The 23669-nt window shown below is 48.6% G+C and overlaps 1 protein-coding gene across 1 annotated transcript in view; it reads left to right on the forward strand.

Moving 5' to 3' along the window:
• Positions 1-172: 172 nt before the first annotated feature.
• The window catches only part of LOC115561239 (mediator of RNA polymerase II transcription subunit 13-like), a 29190-nt gene continuing 5693 nt past the window's right edge, over positions 173-23669 (forward strand). The window contains exons 1-23 of the mRNA XM_030381113.1: positions 173-1042; positions 1816-2050; positions 2582-2750; positions 5607-5752; positions 7648-7845; positions 8310-8504; positions 8820-8979; positions 9363-9470; positions 9573-10283; positions 10697-10913; positions 11357-11387; positions 11874-11989; positions 13052-13139; positions 13247-13455; positions 14029-14228; positions 14565-15445; positions 16078-16245; positions 18066-18289; positions 19627-19822; positions 20180-20591; positions 20690-20906; positions 21480-21671; positions 23041-23264. Coding sequence (XP_030236973.1) covers positions 977-1042; positions 1816-2050; positions 2582-2750; positions 5607-5752; positions 7648-7845; positions 8310-8504; positions 8820-8979; positions 9363-9470; positions 9573-10283; positions 10697-10913; positions 11357-11387; positions 11874-11989; positions 13052-13139; positions 13247-13455; positions 14029-14228; positions 14565-15445; positions 16078-16245; positions 18066-18289; positions 19627-19822; positions 20180-20591; positions 20690-20906; positions 21480-21671; positions 23041-23264 — 5363 coding nt within the window. The 5' untranslated portion in view covers positions 173-976. The remainder of the gene's footprint in view (positions 1043-1815; positions 2051-2581; positions 2751-5606; positions 5753-7647; positions 7846-8309; positions 8505-8819; positions 8980-9362; positions 9471-9572; positions 10284-10696; positions 10914-11356; positions 11388-11873; positions 11990-13051; positions 13140-13246; positions 13456-14028; positions 14229-14564; positions 15446-16077; positions 16246-18065; positions 18290-19626; positions 19823-20179; positions 20592-20689; positions 20907-21479; positions 21672-23040; positions 23265-23669) is intronic.

Raw genomic sequence — 23669 nt, forward strand, 5'->3', positions numbered from 1 at the left:
CGGGGCAGCAGAGTGTTTCACCTGTCACACACGAAACAGGTTTAGAGAGTGATATGATTTAAATGACAGATACTGCCTTGTCTCTTGTTTAATATAGCTGTGAAGTCATGGAGCCACTAGACGCCAGGCCACGCCCCCATCAGGACGGATTGGCCAATAGGACTCGAGAGGCAGAGTTGTCCTCCTGGCCGCCATTAAAGAATTCAATCCATGAATTGAAATAATGGAAATCTGCAGGACCCACGGATCAGTGAGATTGAAGTAGCCGATAAGTAATCTCGCGAAATCCGTGGCGAATTCATTTTAAGGATCTTTTTTAACCATGTCACCGGATTGTGATCGTTTCGGAACATGGGAGGGCGGTGTGGCTAAAGGTTTTATTGGGCTGGCTAGCGTCGGCTCTTCGGTATGTTAGCTCTGGGGCTAGCAGGCTAACAGCGATCAGGGGGAGGGGAGGAGGAGAGTTCCTTTGCTTTGAAATTGTTTCGGATCGGCTAGCTAGCACGTTAGCTCCCTGGGCACTATGCTGTAGAGTTGCAGTGTTTGTTACCTATGCGATCTTGTATTTTTGTCTCGCACACCACTTTGCAGCTCTCCGGGTGAACATTAGCCTGTCCATGCCATATTAACATTGTCCATCGGACGCTGTGGCTGTGCAACAACAAGCTGACTGCTCACCCGATCAGACAATACACTTCAAATTAGATTTATGAATCGTAGAGCCTAAACCTTACGGTTTTCTGTTCGCTCTCTTAGCTGTAGTCGGGGTTATTAAATGATCCGTGGCCAGCACCGGTAGAAGTTGTCTATTAGCCCGAAGCTAGCTCCATGTAGCCACCGGGCTGGCAGCGCTGAGCCGGGTGATCGCCGTGAAATAGCGTGAGGCGGCGGAGCAACTTGGGCGAAACAAGAGATTACTCCTCGCATTCATTGAGACGATGGATTTTAACGTGACGGCCCCACACTGAAAAGCAGGATGAGTTCGTGCTTTGTACCGAACGGGGCCAGTTTGGAGGACTGCCACTCCAACCTCTTCTGCTTGGTGAGACACTGTGTGCAGCTAGCTGTGGCTAGCTTTGAGACTAAGGCCAGAAAGCCATTTTGGCTAATCAGGCAACAAGCGTTGTAACGTCAGTGGCAGACCAGAGTGAAGGCATTGGGCCTTCTACTTGAAACATTCTGCTCTAACTTTGTTTTATTGTCCACAAGTCACTAAGACGCGGTGGAATGAAGTTGGATTCATGATTTGGTTAGATGTGATCGGCATTTCAAACAATGTTGGTATTAAACTATTATGCTAACGTTAGCAACAAGCACTTTGCTGATATGATCCATAGGGTGAAGCACAAATCTTTATCTCTGAAAAATGTTAATTATGATAAAGTAATGCGTTAATGTTAATGTGTTGCCCCGTTTACATGTAGAACATGGTGACGGAATGGCCGAGTGAAATAGTTTGTTGTATGCCTTACAAACTTTTATTCTGCATAGTCTTCCAAAGGTGCTTCATCGGTTTAAAACAAACGAGTAAATAACGCTATTTAATTATCATGGTGGTTTTTCCCTGACGCCAAAAAAGATTAATCTGAAATGCATATTAATGATTGTTATGTCAGAAAACCACAACATTTGAAGTTTCAAGTCTAATGGTGTTTATTAGTCATAAGATATCATTAGTGTTAAATTGTTTGTCGGTACTCATTTTTTACATTACTCAGAAATGTTTTTATCAACAGATGTTTGGTTTCAGCACTGCAGAGATGGCATTGCTAACTCTCCATCCATCTCAAATTGTCCCCTGTCCAAATTTCTCAGGCCGACTTGACGGGGATTAAATGGAGGCGTTTCGTGTGGCAGGGTCCCACCTCGTCTCCCATCCTCTTCCCAGTGACTGAGGAGGACCCCATCCTCTGCAGCTTCAGTCGCTGCCTTTCGTCGGACGTTCTGAGTGTGTGGAGGCGACACCAGACCCCGGGACGCAGGGAGCTATGGCTCTTCTGGTGGGGAGACGACCCCAGCTTTGCAGAGCTGATCCACAACGAGCTCTCAAGTATGTTCCAGCTCCGAATGGGTGTTCTACATTTGCTCCTCATTTTTCTTTCTTTGGCTTCATCCAAACGTGCTTGCAGCGTTATAATTGTGGTTGTTATATGCAAAAAGCAAAACATAGGTAATTCAGATCCTTGTGTTTACATCTTGCCATTATATGGTCAGAGCGGTTCTATTGAGCTTGCTTCTAATTATTAACTGAAAAAGTTATTTTTAACGTTACGTTTTAACAGATATGGGATGGTAACAAGGGGCAAAATGTACTTTAAGACCGATGGCTCGTGAATGTTCAAATTTTACCAGCCACTCGATAGATTACCGTGGTTTCTTTTGGGCTGGTAAATCAAGCCAATCTACCAGCCTCCATAGCCTTATTTCAGCATTGGGCAGCCCTGATTTGTATTCTGAAACACCTGATTCTTTGGGCCAGAGCGCGGTGAGAGTTGCTCAGTGATGCTACTGTCGATGTGATAAGTGCGTTGAGGTTGCTCTGTGGCGCCGGTTCTAACCTGACTACTTGTGTCATGTGCAGGCGAGGAGGACGGGGAGTGGGAGAGCGGCCTGTCGTACGAGTGCCGCACGCTCCTGTTCAAAGCCATCCACAACCTGCTGGAGCGCTGCCTCATGAACCGCGGCTTCGTGCGCATCGGGAAGTGGTTTGTGAAGCCCTACGAGAAGGACGAGAAGCCCATCAACAAGAGGTTCGTCCGGCTCCGTGTTGGGTTGTCATCCTTTGTTTTCTTAAGGTGTTTCTTGGTTTCACTTTCTTTACATTTACCTCTGACCACGTACCTTCTATTTCGATCGATGGGACTGGATGCATATCTTATTCTGGTAGACTTTTGAAAGTTGCTCACTTATCCTTCTTTGCCAACAATCTGTTTTAGTACATAGAATTTATAAAAATAATAATCTTTGAGTAAACAAGGCGTTCATGTAGGATGTTGGATTGAGATACACGGCTAAATTTGTAATAATAATGTTGGAAATAGTTTTTGATTAGAGGCTCCTTACTATGTATTTACAACTATTAAAGTTTTATACTTATGCTACTACTTTGCCGTGAAAAACGGTTCAATCAGTTTATCTTGTGAACTATTGATTAACAGCAAGGGCATGTGTAGCATTAAGTTGATATAAAACAAGTGTTTAAAAGTTATCCGTCACCAGCTTCACGGTGGGCAGGTTATCACATAAAAGATAAACGGACAGCTGTTTGCTTAAGATAAACACCTGGAACGGCAGGAAAGCCGGCAGACCTGAAACTGTTACAATAGTTTCTTCTGTGCTGTGCCCCGGTCTTTTATTTGCATTATTAGTCAAAACTTTCTTGGACCCTCTCAGTTTTGTTTTTCACGATCAGTCAGATTGTGTGAAAAAGCTATGTCAGGATCTACATCGGCAGCTACAACTTGAGACAATCGCATCCAAGGGTTTTCCCAATCAAATTGAAACCCCATACATTACATTGAGATCTAGTTTGGGAAGATCTATGCATTTTCCTAGCTCATTATTGGAATGAACTACATTTATGTGGGAAAACGCTGTGAGTCAGGGCTGTATTGCTTCGTGGTGACTCCTGGCCTGGGATGATTGAGAATCTGGACTTTCTAGATGGTTCTGTTCACAGCGCTCCTGAGTCACTTGGTTCCTGGAATGTGTGGGCTTGTAGGCTTCTTCTCCAGACAGGAGAATGTCAGGAATTGAGCAATTGCCACTATATCTAGGGAACTCATTATGTAATACAACAAATGTCTGTGCACGATTGTGCAGTGTACGGCGTTAAGGATTCATGCTGTTCTAACGAAATGAGTAAAACGTTGCATCAGAGCCGCCTAGTGATTCATCAATCAGAACAGTCTTTATTTAAGAAAATAGTATCACGTCTTGGAAGTAGGCTATTTCCGTTGATGTATAGTCTACATAAACAGCAGGCCACCACTAGCCTATGAATCATGGAAACGGTATGCTTAGCGTTGTCAGTTTACTGAAAGGGAAATTTTATAGACTCCTTTTTTTTTTTTTTCCTCCCCCTTTCCCTTACATGTTCTGCATGAGGCAAGTTTGGCTTTTGTCTTGAACACAACATGGAAAGTAATGGGAATGTTCAACTTTTTGGCTATCTTCTTATCGTTGTTATTTCATGGATAAACGAAGTAAGCCCAACACTTTCATTTATACAGAAAAACTAGCCAAAATTGCTGTGTGAACGTGTTCTCGCACCCCCCCACCCCCCCCCTTTTATAAACCCTGCAACAGGCTAAGGCACAAATGGCATGTTTTGTCACTTAAGCACGTTGCGATCAAATTGGTTTCCCCCTAACCTGCTCTTAATGCTAGTAACCTTTTTGGCTAGGATCTATCAGGCACTGTCACAGAAGTCAGATATGATCTCTTCAGAGTTCCTTCTTTTGAGGAAACACTCGCGGTTACTGTTTTGAAGTATTGTTATGGAGGAATAATCTCACAGCAGTTTGAACAGGGCCGCGGGCCGGTCTGATTACATAAATCATTAATCTCAAGGCATATCCGTTTTGATCCTGATCTGTCTTGGTGTAGTGGCTCGCTGTGTTGCTGCACAGCATTATGGTGTTGGTGATTGAGTGACTTGTTCGCCGGTGTCGCACTGTTTATGGGCTTTGAAGTGTTTTGGGTTGGGTGTGAGTCTCTCTCTGTCTCTCTGTCTCTCTGTCTCTCTGTCTCTGTCTCTGTCTCTCTCTCTCTCTCTCTCTCTCTCGTGTGTGTGTGTGTGTGTGTGTGTAAGCGGGGCAGTCTTTGGAAACGGCTGAGTCTGCAGTGTGGTTTTACAGCAACCATGTCAACAAGAACTATTTTAGTGCGTTTACCCGGCCCTTCCAGAACTCCGCGCAGAATAAAGATGGATGGCCGTTGTAACGACTCCTATAAAAAAAAAAGAAACTCCTGTTATTTATAACTTGCATGTTTAGCATTAAGGACTGTGAAGGGGCCGGCGCAAGGGGGACTGGCTCTCCCCCAAACTGTCTTGATTAGAGGTGTGAAAAGTGCCGGCGGTGTAGGCAGTCATTGTGCCACGCCCACTTCTCACCACGCAGGGAAGGGGGGGGGGGGGGGGGGGTGCCCTTTAATGACATGAAGCAAAGTGAGCAGCCAAATATGCCAGGAATTGGGCCTCTCGCATCCTCTTTCTCTTGGCCTCTGCGCAGTCCCCACGCCTCCCCGGCTCCTCCCCCCCGCCCGCCCTCTGAGTCACCCCTTCACAATGGGCCTTCTCTGCACGCGACAGTGCACTGATAACTCCAAACATCAAAACAGCCTACTCGGCTTACACAAGCACACCGGGTGTTGTTGACACCTGGGCCGGCCGGCTACTGGCTACTTGTATCAGACTGTCTGAGGGGGGGGGGGGGAGGAGGTAGTCTGTTGTTGTTGTTGTTCTGCTATTTGGTAATCACGTGCTTGCTCATTCATTTATTTATATGTATTTATTGATTGTCATATAATTTGATGTTGCCTGCCTCGCATTGACACCTGCTGCCTCTCCTCTCCCCCCCCCCCCTCCATTGATGGGTCCACAGCGAGCACCTGTCATGTGCCTTCACCTTCTTCGTGCACGGCGACAGCAACGTGTGCACGAGCGTGGAGATCGCCCAGCACCAGCCCGTGCAGCGGCTCAGCGAGGAGCACCTTGGCCTGGTCCAGCAGAGCTCCAGCCCGCTGCAAGGTAACGCCAGCCCCCCCCCCACCCCCCACCCCTAGCACCGACCCCACACAGGCCGCTACCGCTCAGGCCTTCCGACCAAAGGCCGGTTTATAGTCCTCGGGTAAAGTGCTGTACGTAGTCACGGAGAGCCCCCTCCGTAGCCGGAGAGCCTGTCGGAGACCCTCTCCGTAGCTTACGCGCGCATCCGATGTTTTTTAACTATCCGTCAACGCATCGGAGACGACAAGGGCTGTGATTGGTCCTCTAACAAAATCATTTCCGGAATCACTTCTCCGGTTTGACTTTGCACCTTATTTACTTTGTACATTGTTTACTTTGCACATTAAGGACCAATGAAACACCAAATAGGATTTGTAAAGCTTTGGCAGTTTATTTAAAAAAATATTTACATGGTTTGTAGTCACCATATAAGATCGATCGGGCGGCGGATTGCATTGCATATTCGACAACCCGACGGAGAACTACGAATGCTTGAGGGGTCTCCCACGTTACGGAGTCTGATTACGGAGTTGGAGTGGTATACTTGGACTGATATCCCTCTGAGGCCTTCCCTCGGGGCGCTGTTTATTGTGTAGTACCATGAGTATAGACGTATACGTATAGAAAGGATTTCCCATGATCTGTAAAGACCTTCAAATTAAAAGCCTCAAACGAAGAAGGTTTAGAGAAAGTGCTGCTTAAGGCACCTGCATGTTAGGGTTATGGACACCTGTGGTTTGTTTAAACGTTTCGGCTGACATACCAAATCCCCCCTCCCTTTGTGACTGCATTGTATAGTGTCTGTGTATGCATGGAATCGCTCGGAGATGTCTTCAAAGGAAATTCATGTTTGCTTATGTAATGATAAGTTCCGAAACGTGTTATGTAGGAGAATACCGGTGACCTTAAAACCTGGTTGTTATGAAGTGCGTGTCATTACCCTGAACAAACACCACTGTGTCTGATGAAGAGAATCTCACGTCGGCCAGCCGAATATTTGATTAAGTATCGGAGCATGATCATGGGGAAAGTACAGGCAGCAAAGTTACCAAGGATACATTCAGTGAGACAATGGGTGAACAAGATTCTTACAGGGAAATGTTTGCATTGTCGGTTGTGAATACAAAGGTGTGGGGGAGGGACCATCGTGGAGAGTTTAGGATTGGTGGGAGAGTCCAAGTTAAACTGAAAAACACTATGGGGGAAGTGGGCAGTTTGCAAGTCTGCAAGCAATGCTGCAACACTGTTAAAGGAATCGACAACAAAGAAGTCAGTCGATTGGCGTGGCCTGAGTATCAGACTTTGTGAATGCAATTCAAATGCCAACTATCTGAATAGCTCTGTCAGAAAGAGGAAGGGAGGGTATCTCTAGGTACAAGGAGAATACAATTCCTTTTAATGCAAGTAGTTATTATTTAAAAAGTTAATATATTTGTATATTATGGTTATGATTAGGGCTGCTCGATGATGAGAAAAATCATAATCCCGATAATCTTGGTAAATATTGAAATGACGATTATTCAAACAATTATTTTTGAGTTTAAAACATTTTTGTTGAACATATTTATTCTGCATGTCACTCCCCAAAAAAACTTTGAAACTGAGTACGCCTTAAATAAATACACAAAATCGACAAAATTAAAAATTTTCCAATCTAAAATAATATACAGATATGTATCCAGCTGTTCTGCCCTTTCTATATAATAAAGCAAAAGAATCGAAAAACTATATTATGGTAATTTTGCAATCGTTTGACGCTAAAATCAAAATCGCAATCAAAATTCAATTAATCGGCCACCCCCTAGTTATGATGGATATTTCCAGGATGGTGTTTGCTGTCCGTTGTCTTTATCCACAACGACACCTTTGCTGTAGCCACGCCCCCACACACTCAAGTCTCCCTCCCCTCCCCCCAGTCATCCTGAGCCCCTACGGCCTCAACGGAACCCTCACGGGCCAGGCGTTCAAGATGTCGGACCACCCCACCCAGAAGCTCATCGAGGAGTGGCGGCAGTTCTACCCCATCAGCCCCACCCCCAAGGAGGTCCCGGAGGACAAGATGGACGACGGCGATTGGGAGGACGACTCGCTGGCGGCTGTCGAGGTCCTCGTTGGTACGGTGACATTGCTCGCATTTTCAGTCTTTTTTGTTTTCTTTTTTTTCGGGGGTGTTTTTTGTTTTGTCGTAAATTCTGCGAATCTCGTGAGAGGGAAATGTACAGACAGGGAAAAATTGTTGTGGTTACTTCATGTCTATCTTAGTATTTGCTACTTATCTTTCTTAGTATTTGCTACTTTTCCACGAAATAATTAATAACTATTGCTTTTTGGGTCTTATGTTATTTTCTTCAGGGTAATTTTTGTTTTATTGTAAATGCAGTGAATCTCGTCAGAGGGAAAATCACGGACATGGATTTTTTATTTTTTTGCTTTCATTATTTCTTAGAATTTGCTACTTTTCAACCAAATATTCCTTAATTACTGTCCTTCCTGCGCTGACACCCTGGCCTGCCCTCTGTGGCGAGGAGCACAGTACATCTTGTGTGGTGACCGTTACTTTGTCCCCGCTCCCTTGCAGCCGGCGTGAGGATGGTGTACCCCGCCTGCCTCGTGCTCTTCCCCCTGTCGGACGTCCCGGCCGCGGCCCCCCAGGGCGCGGGCCACCCGTCGGGGAGCCTGTGTGGGGGGCAGCAGGGCCAGTCCTCGCACCGGGACCCCGCCATGTCCTCCGTCACCCTCACGCCCCCCACGTCTCCCGAGGAAGCTCAGACCGGTGAGGCCAGACGACCAGACGGTCCTCATTACCCTCCCAAGATAATTGGATCTCCGTTTATTCTATTAATTAATAGCTATTCTGATTTGTTAATAGAATGCTGTAGATGGATTCAAATCACACAAAACAAACTATTAAACAAAGTGTTGGATCTTGGCTTAAAAACCCAAGGAACATGACGACGTTTGCCCCACATTCCCCATCTGGCATAAATAAATTACATCTTCTAAACTGTAACGTGATTTTGGTTTTGAATCGCCATGGAAACCTCCCCTCATCCGTGTCCCCGCGTGCCCCGTCCCCCCTGTCCCGCAGACTGCCAGCCCGCCCAGCGGTGGCTGAAGCTGGCCTCCGCGACGGACGGCTTCAGCTCCAGCAGAGGGGGCCCCCACGGGGGCAAGGTCCCCAGCAGGCTGGCCTGCCAGGTGGTGGAGACGGTGTGGCAGGAGTACAACATCAACCGTGCCGACAACAAGTAGGTCCCCAACCGGCCATCAAACCCCCCCCTAAGGGGGTCCTCTGACTCGTACATCTGGCACTGTGTGACTCTGTAGTACAGTTACATTTAGGGCATTTAGCAGACGCATTTACCCAAAGTCTTCACAATAAATACTTTGTCCGACGAAAGTGAAACAATATATCACTGTTGGTCCTGTAAGGGTGTTCAAAGAACCAAGGGCCAAACGCTAACAATCGCTAGGTTAACCCATTCCCTGTGCAAAACAAAGATAGCTAGGATAAGAGGCTACACAATGCTAAGTACTATTTGCAAAGTGCAAGGAGTGTATGGGGGAGAGGCTATGCAGAGTCTAGCTGAACTCTCATGTTTTTAACTTTTGATGTTTCCCCTTTTTCAAGGAGGAAGTTTTCCGCCCTGACCAACGGAACCTGCGAGAGCAAAACGGATAGAACTGACCTTTGGGATTTTTTGGAGCCCTCTCATCGGGCCCACTGCAATTGCACAAGGTACTCCAACCACGACCAACCGAACCTAAACCCTGATATGACGCGTGGTACCACATGAGGGGATGTTCTGAACGTGTCGTCTAACGCGCGCTTCCCTTTCAGGCACAAGAACCAGAAGCAACGAACCAGCAGCACCTCAACGCACCCCCCGGCCTCGGGCCCACTCCCCACCCCGCCCCCCAAGCACAAGCTGGGGGAGAAGCTGGAGAAGGGCGACAAGCAGCCCAAGAGGCCCCAGACGCCCTTCCACCACCGCAGCACCGCCGCCGAGGAGCAGTACCCCGAGCCCCAGGTGCAGCGCTTCTGCCCGCGAGGAGCCCCCGAGGAGGGCTACCCCAGCCTGCACCACGTGGACACGGCGCCCTCCTCCAAGGCGCCGACGCTGCACCCCCACGGCCCGCCCTCCGACCTGGCCGGCTCCCCCCAGCCCCCGCCCCTCAGCCCCCACCCCTGCGTGCACGCGGAGGGCGAGCCGCCGGCCATGAAGAGCTCGTCCACGCCCATCCACCAGCCTTTCTACCCGCCCTCGGTGGAGCCCTGCATGCTGCCCCAGAAGGCCCCCCACGCCGAGGAGCCCCACCTGGGCGCCATGGCCCGGTCCTTCCCCCCGGCCTACGCCGAGTCCCTGGAGCCCGCCGTGTTCGTGGGCTCGGCCGTCAACCCCAACGAGGACTCGACCCACAACCCCTGGAAGTACTTCAACCTGCCCAGGAAGAGGGACTCGGACTTCCTGCCGCCGCCGCTGCCCGTGGACAAGATCAGGGACTCGGGGGACTCAGGGGCCGGGCTGGACGCCATCGTGTCCGTGACCGAGTGAGTATTCCCCATAGCGGTTCCTGAAATTGCTCTTCGGCCGATACAGAGTATATAAACCAATGCAGAATGTAGTATTGTAACTACTAATATCACTTGTTCTTATTGAAGTGTTCTCTCTTGATTGTCCGTTAACGAACGCACAACACCACACGTCTTTTGATGTTCTTTGCCTACGCATTAAAGGAGCTTTGTCATGTGATGCTATTACACCGGCGCATAGACTTACTCGATACCACCTTTTAGGCGATATCGGCCTTTTTAGGCAGTATCTGAGAGAATTTCCGATAACTGATATCGGTAAAACTCTAGACTGCGCTGCCTTCACCGGCGCCACGCCTCGAGTCAGGGAGAGAAGCGGACATCCCACCGGACTCTCACCCGGGCCCTTGTCTCCCCCCCCCCCCCCCCAGGCTGATGGCGGGGACCAGTCAGACGCTGAAGGTGTCCGCCGAGCTGCTGAAGACGTACGCCCAGCGGAGGAACAACCACCTGGTGTCGCTGAGCCGCGACGGCGACCACGGTGAGCTGGACCCCTACGCCTTCGTGGACGGAGACGGAGACGAGGACTTCAGCTTCGGCGAGAAGAAGGACAAGGCGGGAGAGAGGGACGCCAACAAGAAGCAAAACGTGAGCCCCGCCCCCTTTCGGTGCGCTGCGGGAAATGACCGGCGCCGTCCGTGGCCCAGTTACCCGGGCAGCGTTTATTTTTAAACCACCCCCGTCTTTACGTTGAAGGAGTCGTCTTGTGTAATGTATGGCCCCTGGGGCTGGAATGAGCTTGCTGAAGTAGGCAGTCGGTGTCAACAAAACAATGTGTTTTATTCTTTACACTGAATCCTTTGATACCCAATATGCTTTTACAATGAAGGAGTACGTATAGGGTGTGGTTAAATATGCGTTTGCTGTGTAAACAGCGTGGGGTTTCTTATGTGTGGCGTATGCATTTCTTGAACAGCTCCAGTGAATTGTTGCGTTTAGAGATGCCTTTGATTGGACGACTTGATTTAAAATCGCAATGTGTGTTTTTCTGTGACTAATCCTCATCTTGAATCTTTATTCGCATGGCACAGGGGGAAGACGACGGTGGATCCTCTGCTGACGGTGCGTCATTTCTTTGTTTCATTTGTATATCTGAAATGTATATTTCCGGTGCTCTGTTTTGATTTTCCTTGCGTCAGTTGTAAAACACAGCTGACCACGTAACAAATCATTTTTAGGATTGAGTCACCAATTTCCAAATATGCTAGCCTGTGTTGCTTGGAAAAAACACTTCTGCGGTCTTGAGGAACTATATCGCTTGGTAGAAGAATTATCATTTGTTTTCAATAAATGTGTTTTCAATTTAGGTAGCGGTTTATTTTGGGAAATACTTACTTGGTAGTCATAGTAACGGTTTCACAAAAGAACCACATTTAGATTTAAAAACATCTAGGGGGGCATCGTTAGTCGCCAGCTCACTGTTGGTAACTCACTGAGCCAGGGCCTCTCGTGGCTTAACGAGTCCCCTCGACCCAGTGCTTCAGCCTGTTGACGTTTCCCGTGGCGGTAGCCCATGACAACGCTGTCTTCTTCTGTTGTTGCGTGCAGACGGCCAGGGGGCTGCCAAGCCGCCCGCCTCCACCAGCCTGATCCACGAGAACGACCTGGCCGTGTCCTATAGCGACCTGGACAAGATCTTCAACTCGGACGAGGACGACCTCGCGGTCAGTCCGCACTACTCGCTCTCATGTTTTTAAATATTTTTTTTATAGATGATGTCGTTAACGTTCATATTTCATCTTTTAATTGTAATAGTAATTAATTGGATTACCGTATTTTTATTTTTTTTTCAATATATTAAATGAGTAAAAAACAGTTGGAGGTAACGTGTGGCCGTTTGGTCACATGCTACCTGTGGTCACATGCCAACTGCGGTGTTCACGCGCTGCTGTTGTGACAATGACCAAGACTGCCATCGGATAGGAAGTCTCTTCCAAGCCTGTTGGCCGTTTCCCCATTGGACAGAAACCACATCAATCAGCCACTAGACAGGCCCGCCGCCGCCAGCGCGTGAAGAAGACACTAGGCACAAAATGAGGATGTGCGCAAAAAAGCCTGCGGATTTATTTAGCACCAATTGTTCCTTTTAGGTTGTGGGGGCAATTGACACAAATAAAACTTTGAACAGGAGTATAGGACGGGTTGAATTTTAATGTGTGCACACTAGGGATCGACCGATATATCGGTCGGCCGATATTATCGGCCGATATTCGCGTTTTTTACGTGTATCGGTATCGGCCGATACGCGGCCGATTTTCGCCGATTTTTTTTTTTTTTTTTTTTTTTTTTTTTTTTTTAACTTGTTCTACCTCACCTGTTTTTACTATTTGTTAAATATAGTTTTTTATATTGAAGTTCAATAAATGTTCCTTTTTTTTAATTGAGACTTGTAACATTTGTTATCAGTGTCGTTTTTATGATTGAGGGAGCAAAAAACAAAAAACAAAAAAAAAAAAAAAAAGTAGTATCGGCTCTAAATATCGGTATCGCCGTATCGGCGTATCGGCTAAGGCTGATGAAAAAATATCGGTATCGTATCGGCCCTAAAAAATCCGTATCGGTCGATCCCTAGTGCACACACACACTTCAACCCATCATGTACTCCTGTTAATTGTTTTTTTTGTGTCAATTAAAATAATTTGTTCTTGTAGCAGCCCATTATGCAGATAGCCTGTTTAAGTCATTTTTAATGGGCGTTATTCTAATGTACGTTTCCACACACACAGCCCGGGATCAGACGAGCAGTGGCCGGCGGCGAAGACAAGTTCTCCAAGGACGGGAAGCCCAACACTCTGGACCCGCTGTCGTGCATAAGTACGTGGTTTCCATTCATCCATTCCCCTCCCCCTCCCTCCCGCCCCCCTCCTTGACCTCTCCCTCTGGGACTAATCCGATCCATCCCTCCCTCCCCCACCCTCCAGGCTCGGCGGACCTCCACCAGATGTTCCCCACGCCGCCCTCCCTGGAGCAGCACATCATGAGCTACTCCCCCATGAACCACGGGGGCAAGGACTACGGCGGGCTGGAAGGCGCAGCCGGCCTCTCGCTGCTGGACGGGGGGCTGCTTGCCAGCCACTTCAAGGCCGAGGTGGAGGAGGGCTTCTGCAGCCCCCGGCCCGCTGAGATCAAGGTGGGTCCACCGTGGGGCTGGGCGATTAATTGAACTTTGATCGCGATTTTAGGGTCAAACGATCAGAAAATTAACATTATCGAGTTTTTCATTAAAAAATAAAAAAGTTTTAAGCTTTATAGAAGGGCCAGAACAGTATTTATAAATACATGTTTTCAAACTCAAAAATAATAGTTTGAATAATGGTGATTTCAATATTGCCAAAATAATCGTGACTATAATTTTTGCCATAATCGAGCAGCCCTAGTCCACTGGCAGTGCCGCTGGACCGTCGTCAAACAGCTCGTTATGAAGCCTTCGATGTTACTTGTTTTATACGTTCTGGTTTGTACTACTGTGATCCGATCTAGGTTAATTAAATATTTAAAGTTTTTAAATAATTTAATGTATATTTAGTTAAAATTAAAATTCTAATTTAGAATTGGCACCGGATAAATCATACGGAATGATTTGATTCGATTATGCCCATTTTAGGCTGCTATTTTTGATTAGAAGTAGGGAAAATAGCCAGCTGAACTTTCAAAGAATTTGACCTAGATTAAAAACGACTAAACCGGCGTGTTCCCCTTACAGGACTTCTCCTTCGTGTACAAGCCGGAGGCGTGCCCCGCGCTAGTGGGCTGTACCATGTACGCCCCACTGAAGACACTGCCCAGCCAGTGTCTGATGCCCATCAAACTGCCAGAGGAGTGCCTGTACACGCCAAGCTGGACCCTGGGCAAGATGGAGCTGATACCACCGGTCCAGTCCATGGGCCTGCTCACCAAAGACGGGTACAGAATCGCACTGCGGGCCTCTACAGTCTGGTGGGCCCTGGGAGTTGTAGTTCTAATTGTAGTGGTAGTTGTGGTAGTTCTAGTGGAAGTGGTAGTTTCAGTTCTAGTGGTAGTTTCAGTTGAAGTTGTTGGGGCAGGATGGTGTCATGGCTGTAGGTAAAAAACACTACCTGCTTAATAACATGGATTTAGAGCTACATCTTTCTTGTTTGATACCCCAGGCTATCAACAAATGAGTAAATAATCAAATTTAGTCAACGGTATGCTGGGGTACATAGACTCATTGCTTGACGACCCCCCCCCTTGTGTGTCCCCCCCCCCCCGTTCCCATAGCAACATCCCCAGCGTGGAGCCCGACTACAGCCAGAGCTACACGCCCCAGACCCACACGCCCTTCATGTCCAACAGCGCCCCGCCCAGCAACAGCGGCGCCGGCATCCTCCCCTCGCCGGCCACGCCCCGCTTCTCCGTCCCCACGCCGCGCACGCCCCGCACGCCGCGCACCCCCCGCGGCCTCAAGTACGACAACTCGGACCTGTACTCGCCGGCGGCCTCCACGCCCTCCACCTGCCGCCCGCTGAGCTCGGTGGAGCCCGCCACGGTGCCCTCCATCCCGGAGGCGCACAGCCTCTACGTCACGCTCATCCTGTCCGAGTCGGTCATGAACCTGTTCCGCGACTGCAACTTCGACAGCTGCTGCGTGTGCGTGTGCAACATGAACATCCGCGGCGCCGACGTGGGCGTGTACCTGAGCGACGACGGCGAGGCGCAGTACCCGTGCACGTGCGGCTTCAGCGCCGTGTCCAACCGGCGCTTCGGCCAGTCGGCCGGGCTGTTCCTGGAGGACGAGCTGGACGTGGTGGGCCGGGGCTCGGACTCGGGCCGCGACACGGAGAAGCGGTACGAGGAGCTGCGCGCCGCCTCCCTCCACCGGGGCGGCAGTCTGAAGGAGAAGCCCCCAGATGAGCTGGTGCTGCTGCTGCAGGACCAGTGCACCAACCCCTTCGCCCCCGTGGCGGGCGTGGAGCTGCTGCTGCCGCGGCCCCTGGGCGTGCTGGCGCGCCCGTTTGTGCGCGTGGAGGAGCGCGACTGCTACAACGACTGCTACATGGCGCTGGAGCACGGCCGGCAGTTCATGGACAACATGTCGGGAGGGAAGGTGGACGAGGCGCTGGTGAAGAGCACCTGTCTCCACCAGTGGCCGAAACATAAATGTGAGTCCCGTTTACGGTCGGGGCGTTTAGAAGACCCTTTTATCCGAGCCGACTTATAACGTAAGAGAGAACAATATATAGGTGCCCGAACTGTATGGATGTTCATAGAATCAAGTGCCGAACACTAACAATCGCTAGGTTAACCCATTCCCCGCGTACAACAAAGATGGCTAGGATAAGATGCTACGCAATGCTAAGTGCTATTTTTTTCAGTGCAAAGACGCACAACATGCAATAAGTGCCAGGACGTACAACATACAATAAGTGTGTACATTAAGTGCCAGGACGTACAACATACAATAAGTGTGTACATTAAGAGCCAGGATGTACAACATACAATAAATGTGTACATCAAGAGCCAGGATTTACAACACACAATAAATGTGTACATCAAGAGCCAGGACGTACAACATACAACAAGTGTGTACAACTAAGTGCCAGAGTGAATGGCGAAATAAATGTTCATTTAAATTTTAAGATGAGTCCACATTTTGGTTCAGCGCTTTGTTTCCGTCCTAGAAACTGCCATCTGTCACCTCCCTTGCCGTCTGCATCGCACCGAGCCCTGGGAAAGCCCCCAGCACCCCCTGGTCTCTAACCCGTCTCTCTCTCTACCCCTCCTCCTCCCACAGCAGCGGACATGAGCAAGCTGTTCTCGCCGGACGTGCTGCGGGTGATGCTGTCTCTGCAGCCCGTGCTGCAGGACACCATCCAGAAGAAGAGGAGCGTCCGCTCCTGGGGCGTGCAGGGCCCCCTCACCTGGCAGCAGTTCCACAAGATGGCCGGCAGGGGATCCTACGGTAGGCTACGGCTTTTTTTTATTATTTTGCTCAATATCGAAATCACGACTATTCAAACGATTAATTTTGAGGATGAAAACGTGATGCATCTATTCAGCATGCCTCTCCCAAAAAACACTTTGTAACTGAGAATGTTCAAATCTAAAATTATATACAGATATGATTCGAGCTGTTCTGCATTTTCTACAAAACATTTAATGACAAAAATAAAAAGTTTCAACTCGATTACTTTAGTTTTGTGATAAAATCGAGATCTAAATTAGATTAATCGCCCAGCACTACGGTAGGCCGTGGCGCTGGCTGCACCGTGCAGAATCAGTGGTCATCACGTTAGGAGATGCTATGGAACAGGCCGGTTCTATCTATATAGCTATTCGCTTCACAGCTGTTGAAAAGACGTTTTAAGGGACCACCAAAGACTTGGCTTATCGCAGGGGTACCAACCTTTTTTTGGCCTGTGACCCCATTCTTAGCTCCGTAAAGTTTGCAACCTTTTTAGTCTTCCAGACAAATAGTTTGTACCCCGGTAATATCAATGTCCCGGATCACTATTACCAGCAAAGTGATTAGTCGGAGTTTGTTACTATAAATCATTATGCAGTCAGTTGAAATACAGGATGCCTATAAATAAAATGGAGCGTCAAATATCGACGGCTTATTTAAGCCACCTCTTTGGGGACACCATGTGAATATCAGGGGACCCCAAGTGGGCTCCCCGCTCGAGGAACCTTGAGTCCTAGACCCTCTGGCGTGAGTTCATCTGAGTTCCAGCTGCAACAGGATGGTCTAGCTGCTCTAAAATAACCCTTAAAACAGCCCCGTCAATGAACGTAGCTAGACGGAAACCCACCGAGTTCAGCTAGGACGTTGGTCCTGCCGTGATCAAGAGCTCTTTATTTCTATCGGATTCTAAAACATTTTTTAGACCATAAACCAAAACAGTAAATGAAAGCTTAAACGACACCTAACACCATGTTGTGTTGCAGCTGTATGAGATGGAAGCTCATGAGACTTCAACCCTTCTGAACCTGTACCGCACCCATATGAGTCGGAAGCCATCCCAGACTTAAATACTTTTGTCTTTTGCTTGAGGCCTGCAGCTGTATGATGCTGAATCACTTTGACACTTTAATCCTGGTGGCATGTGGCTCAGGAGGTAGAGCGGGTTGGCTTGTAACCTAAAGGTTGCTAGTTCGATCCCCGGCTCCTCCTAGTGAGTGTCGAGGTGTCCTTGGGCCTCAAACTAACTGCTCCTGACGAGCTGTCGTCTTACATTGCCGTCTCCGCCATTGCTGTGTGAATGTGTGTATGAATGTTAGGGAATACTGAACAGCGCTTTGAGTGGCCACTGGTTAGGAAAAGCGCTGTATGAACAGTAGGGCTGGGCAAAGATTAAAATTTTTTGAGATTAATCGCATAGTTTTGGTGAGTTAAATCGTGATTAATCGCACTTTTAAAATTATATTTTAAATCCCCTCCAATTAAAGTTAAATGAGACTATCAAATGGAATGGCACATTATCAGTCATACCAAATGCTCTTAATAAGCAAAAAGTAGACTAAGTAATCTTGAGGGAGTTTCATTGACTCACTCAGTGTGGGTTGAATATGAAACTTGCGCAACACCACAGATTTCGGTATTGTAAACAGGCTGTCACTTACTGCAAGTGTAATTGAATGTTCAAAGGAAAAAAAAAAAGAGCGTTCGTCAGCTGATATTTATCGCGTTAAAATAAGATTGCGTAATTAACGCATTAACTTGCACAGCCCTTATAAACAGTCAATTGAACCCTTCTGTCCGTCCCCCCCCCCCCCCCCAAGGCACGGACGAGTCCCCCGAGCCGCTGCCCATCCCCACCTTCCTGGTGGGCTTCGAGGTGGACTTCATGGTGCTGTCGCCGTTCGGCCTGCCTTACTGGGAGAAGCTGCAGCTGGACCCCTTCGGCTCCCAGAGGGACCTGGGCTACGTGGTCATCTGTCCGGACAACGACGCGCTGCTCAGAGGGGCCCGCACCTTCTTCAAGGACCTCACCACCATATACGAGGTGCGCAGCTGTCTGCAGGGCCTAAGCACACTGTCATGTTATTAACACTCAGTCCATAATGTTCATCTCGGAGGGTCCATAATGTTCATCTCGGAGAGTTTGAATACATAGTCTACCATGTTATTTTCCAAAGCTTTAGTACACATTCTGCAATGTTATTGTCCAGAGCTTTGTTACATTGTCTGTCATATTATCCTCCATATTAGGGAGGCAAGAACTCAAATGTATGATTGAATGCACGGTCAATTTGAAGTGCGCGTTTTCTTTTATTCAACCCATCAAAAGTCTCTATTTGAGGCTGTCCGTGTGCACCCACAGCTCAGCTGGACTCTCGGTGTTTGGCCTTTTACTGCTGTAGAGGTAGCATGATACACGTCTAAACAGTGATTTTAAGGTTGCACCCATTAGACGTTTGAAATGCGAGGCATCAGAGCAGGGTACTTGGTGATTTCACTTTCAGTTTTGATATCGGGGAATTCTTGACGGTTATTATTGTGAAATGAACCTGCGGGGAATTCCGCCTACACAGGCCAGCTACTGAACCAGGATCAAAGGGCCAGATAACTGGTTTTACAGCCTCTCCACTACATAGTATGACTGAACAACGCTTGAGGCGTTTGGCTGTTGATATATCCGGCTCAAAGACTTCAAAAAGACATCAACACTTTGTATTTCGATACATCTATATTCAATTACAATTCTGTTGTAATCATTTGATTCTGCTTGACAAGTGCTTGTTTGTTCTGGTATTCTGGTACCCGTAGTCTGTTATGTAATCTTTAGCACATAGACCATAATGTTATTCTCCAGAGATCTTTATCACGTAGACCATAATGTAATTCCCCATTGATCCACAGGATCTCGAAAATATGATCCCATCAAGAGTGCGTTATGTAATTCTAGAGAGATCTTTAGCACATAGACCATAATGTTATTCTCCAGAGATCTTCGAGTAGACCATGCCAGGTTTCAGGTTACGCCTTTGTGTGCGAACCACCAGCGGGATACAACCAATCAGCCTCCTACCAGGAGCTCCGTGATGGACAGTGACTCATACGGTTCATCCAAATACCTGCCACGTATTTTATGAAAACCTGCCGCCAGATTCAGGCTTTGATAAAATACGTGGCAGGTGATTGGATGCACCATTGGTCTATCTAGCTATCCAAACCGTTAGCACGAAAAAATTAGACTTTTTTTTTTTTGTTTTACAGCCCCAGATGGGGCTGTAAAAAAACATCTGGATCATCATAGAGACGGACCGTCAGCCCGTAGTCCATAACGCCGTCCTGTACTGAACCGGCTCTCATGAATGTGTTGCTGTTGTCCTTCGCCAGGCGTGTCAGCTGGGGAAGCACCGGCCCATCTGTAAGAGCTACGCCGAGGGCATCGTGAAGGTGGGCGTGGCGGAGGACCGCTGTGCCACGGAGCAGCCGCTCAGCGACTGGTTCCTCAAGATGACCGCCAGGGACGGGAACAACGACGCCTTCAACAAGCTCAAGCTATTCGCCCAAGTGTGCCGCTATGACCTAGGTACAAACGTCTCTCCGTGATCCCAGCGGACTCGTTTTTGGGGTGTGGCTCAGGGGGTAGAGCGCGTTGGCTGGTAAGCGGAAGGTCGCTAGTTCGATCCCCGGCTCCTCCTAGCTGGGTGTCGAGGTGTCCCTGAGCAAGGCAGCTCCCCCTAACTGCTTCGGACGACAATGCTGGCCGTCTCCTTGCACGGTTGAAAAGCGCCATTGGTGTGTGCATGAATGGGTGGACGTGAGGCGATATTGTAAAGCGCTTTAAGTGGCCACCTGTTTGAAGAGCACTACATAAATGCAGTCCATCTACCGTTTGTTCGTAATTTAGAGTCTGACCGTGTGCCTCCTCCCTCCCTCGCTCCAGCTCCCTACCTGTCGGGGCAGTCGCTGGACGCCTCGCTGCTGTCCCAGCGCAGCCCGGCCCCGCCCGCCTCATCCCACACGCCCAGCAGCTCCTCCAGCAACACCTCAGGTCCCCCGTGCTCCAACACTACCAGCTCCAGCGCCGGTGCTGCTGCCACCCCCACCGCCGCCACCGCCACCACCCAGCCTGCCCAGGTCAACAGCACCCCCGCCCCCTCCGCCTCAGGCCCCCAGACCGTCGGGGGAATGGCTTCCACCAAGCCTAGCGCCTACACCCCCTTCGGGACGTCGACCACGCAGGGAAGCGCCTCTCAGAACGGGCCCCAGCTGACGCCCCAGGGCGCGGCGGGCCCCGGGGAGAACGGCCCCAACGCCAACCAGCCTCAGGTCACCGTCGAACCCCCCAACGAGAGGTAAAGGGGGGGGGGCTCCTCTTGCACACCGCCCTCTGTGTGAGAGAGGTTTGATGACCCCCAGGACCGCGCCGTACTAACGCCTCTTCCTCCCCCAGCACATTGGACCGGGACAAGGTGGGCAAGCCCACGGACGGCGAGTCGCACGCCATCTCGTACCCGCCCGCCATCGTGGTGTACATTGTGGACCCCTTCAGCTACGAGGACGCGGACCGCGAGGTCCGCTCCAGCGTCTACACCCTGGGGCTGCTGCGCTGCTACCTGGAGATGCTGCAGTTCCTGCCCCCCAACATCAGGAACGCGCTCTCCGTGCAGGTACAACCTCTCATGAGCGAGACCGCGTCCCAGCGGGGGTCTTCTGATGTTGAGACTAGTGATCGACCGATATATCGGCCGGCCGATATTTGCGTTATTTTTTATTGATTATTTTCCTGCATGATATACAGACTTCAATAAATGTTCCTTTTTTAAATTCAGACTTGTAACATTTGTAATCATTGTGTAATTTTTATCAGTTGTCATTTGACGGAGCAAAAGCACTATCGGTCATCGGCCCTAAAAAATCCATATCGGTCGATCCCTAGTTGAGACAAGCCGGCTTGTTGCTTTGTTATCAGGCTTTGTGGGACTATTATTGTGGCGCTTGTGTGTTGCTATCGTTTCGCTTTCTTAACCATAAAATCCTTATTATTTTATATCAGTGCACCTGATCTTGTGGCGTACCCTTTTTCTTATTAAGGGCATTATTAATATATCATGGAATCACTCTTCAATCTCTTTAAAGCATTTCCGATCTATACAATGTAATCCTCGTTTTCATTGTTTGAATCCATGCCATGTATCTCCAACCCCGCTAAAGAACGTCGTTCCCCTCCTCCTTGCTTCCAGATCGTTCCATGCCAGTACCTGCTGCAGCCGGTGCGCAGCGGCCAGCGGCACCTCTACGCCCAGCACCTCAAGTCCCTGGCCTTCTCGGTCTTCACCCAGTGTCGACGCCCCCTGCCCGGCTCCACCCACTTCAAGGCCCTGACCGGGTTCGGCCCCGGGCTGGCCATCGACATGGCTCTCAAGAGCCCTGAGGTAAGCCCTCGGGCCGTTGCCATGGTGCGCCCGGCCGGTTGCATACTGTACGTCTAGACGTAGGGTCGACTGTTGAGGACCATGGCCTCGTCTCAAACACAGCGTGTTTAGCGGGATAAGCATGGATAAGCAGGCCTATCCATGACCTAACTAACGATTGTTGGTGCTTGGCACTTGTTGCTATGCACATCCTTACTGTACCGACGGCGATGTTTTGTTTTCCTTCTTCTGACAAAATGTACTTATTGTAATTCGCAAGAGTCTGCTAAATGCCCATAGAAAGATAAAGATAAAAATACTATTAAACACTTCTTGCGAACATGGTAGGTTCGCTGACTTGAATTAGGGCTGCAACAACGAATCGATAAAATCGATTACTAAAAGCGTTGGCATCGATTCGTTGAGTCGCGCGTTTAATACGTCACTGTTAGGCGCGGCTCTGTTTACAGCCAGCCGCCAACAGGTTGGGTTCATGGTTCATGCACGCCCACAGCGAGCTTTAGTGTGAGCGACCACAGCTTGTATTTTGGTCATATCTTAACTCTGGACTGTTGGCCGATATAAAAGTGTTGTACCTTCGCTGTCTTTGGGTTAAAACTCCTTCAACTCAGTATCCGTCTAGTCTAACCAAAAACTCTGTCAGCTGCTGCTGCTGCAGACGGTGTGCAGACGGGATCGGAGTCGGCACCGCGTGCATCAACAGTCATTCAAAGCAGCGGTAGTAATCACACAACCTGACGGTGTAGAAAGTCCCGTCAGTTAAAAAAAGTAATCCAGTTTTCAAATCCATGTTAAAATAGGCAGGATATAGAGCTAGTTAGCTTAAAGAAAAATAACAAACAGTGTCAAATGTTGATGTGTTCAGGTCAGCTCACTAATATGATTGATGTGTTCGAATGCAAAACAAAAAAAATGAAATTTGAGATTTTGCCGAAAACTTGTTTTCCCAGCAATATAAAATAGATAGTAAAGATGGAATTATGACCAGTGTAACGTCCTATCTTGAGCTATGATCATCTAATCAATTAAAGCAATAATACAAGTTCTATTTCAACAAAATAATAGAAAAGTATCAATAGTGGTATCAATAAAGACTTGGATCGTTAAGGAGTCTAGAAAATGGTATCAATATCAAGAAAAATTAACGATCTGTCATCTGAGAGAAATGAAGATGATTTAATTTCTTTTTCTTTTTTATCCGATTCATCGAAAAAAAATAATCAACCGATTAATCGATTATTAAAATAATCGTTAGTTGCAGCGCTAGTTTGAATAACCAACACAATAAGAAACACTTATCGCCAAAGCCATCCGTACTCCTATAACGATGACCTCTGACACTCCCCTTCCTCCCTCTTCCTCGGCCCAGCGGCCGGAGTGCGTGCGTCTGTACACGCCGCCCTTCATCCTGGCGCCCATCAAGGACAAGCAGACGGAGCTGGGCGAGACGTTCGGCGAGGCGTCGCAGAAGTACAACGTGCTGTTCGTGGGCTACTGCCTGTCCCACGACCAGCGCTGGCTGCTGGCCTCCTGCACCGACCAGCACGGGGAGCTGCTGGAGACCTGCATCATCAGCATCGACGTGCCCAACAGGTACGCCCCGGCCCCCGCGGTCGGACACGCCCGGCCGCCGGTTCTCTGCTGGGGGTGGGGATCACAGGGGACCTTAGGATACTATAGCATACACGATACAAAAACTCGACCAAGTCGTCTTGAGGGGGTTTTATTGACTCACTCAGTGTGGGTTGAATATGAAACTTCAACCCACAATATGAAACGTAACACCACGGATTTGGGAATTGTAAACAGGCTGTCATTTACTGCAAGTGTAATTGAATGCAAAGAAAGTTGAACTAAAATCAAATCAAAGTAAAAAAATATTTAAAAAAGACCGTCAATTTGTATTAATAGCGTTAAAATAAGATTGTGTAATTAACGCGTTAACTTGCCCAGCCCTAATATCAACGTATCGATACTTTGTCCCACCCCTAGTCTCAG

Source organism: Gadus morhua, chromosome 16, assembly GCF_902167405.1.
Source record: "Gadus morhua chromosome 16, gadMor3.0, whole genome shotgun sequence".
In the NCBI taxonomy this organism is placed as follows: Eukaryota; Metazoa; Chordata; class Actinopteri; order Gadiformes; family Gadidae; genus Gadus; species Gadus morhua.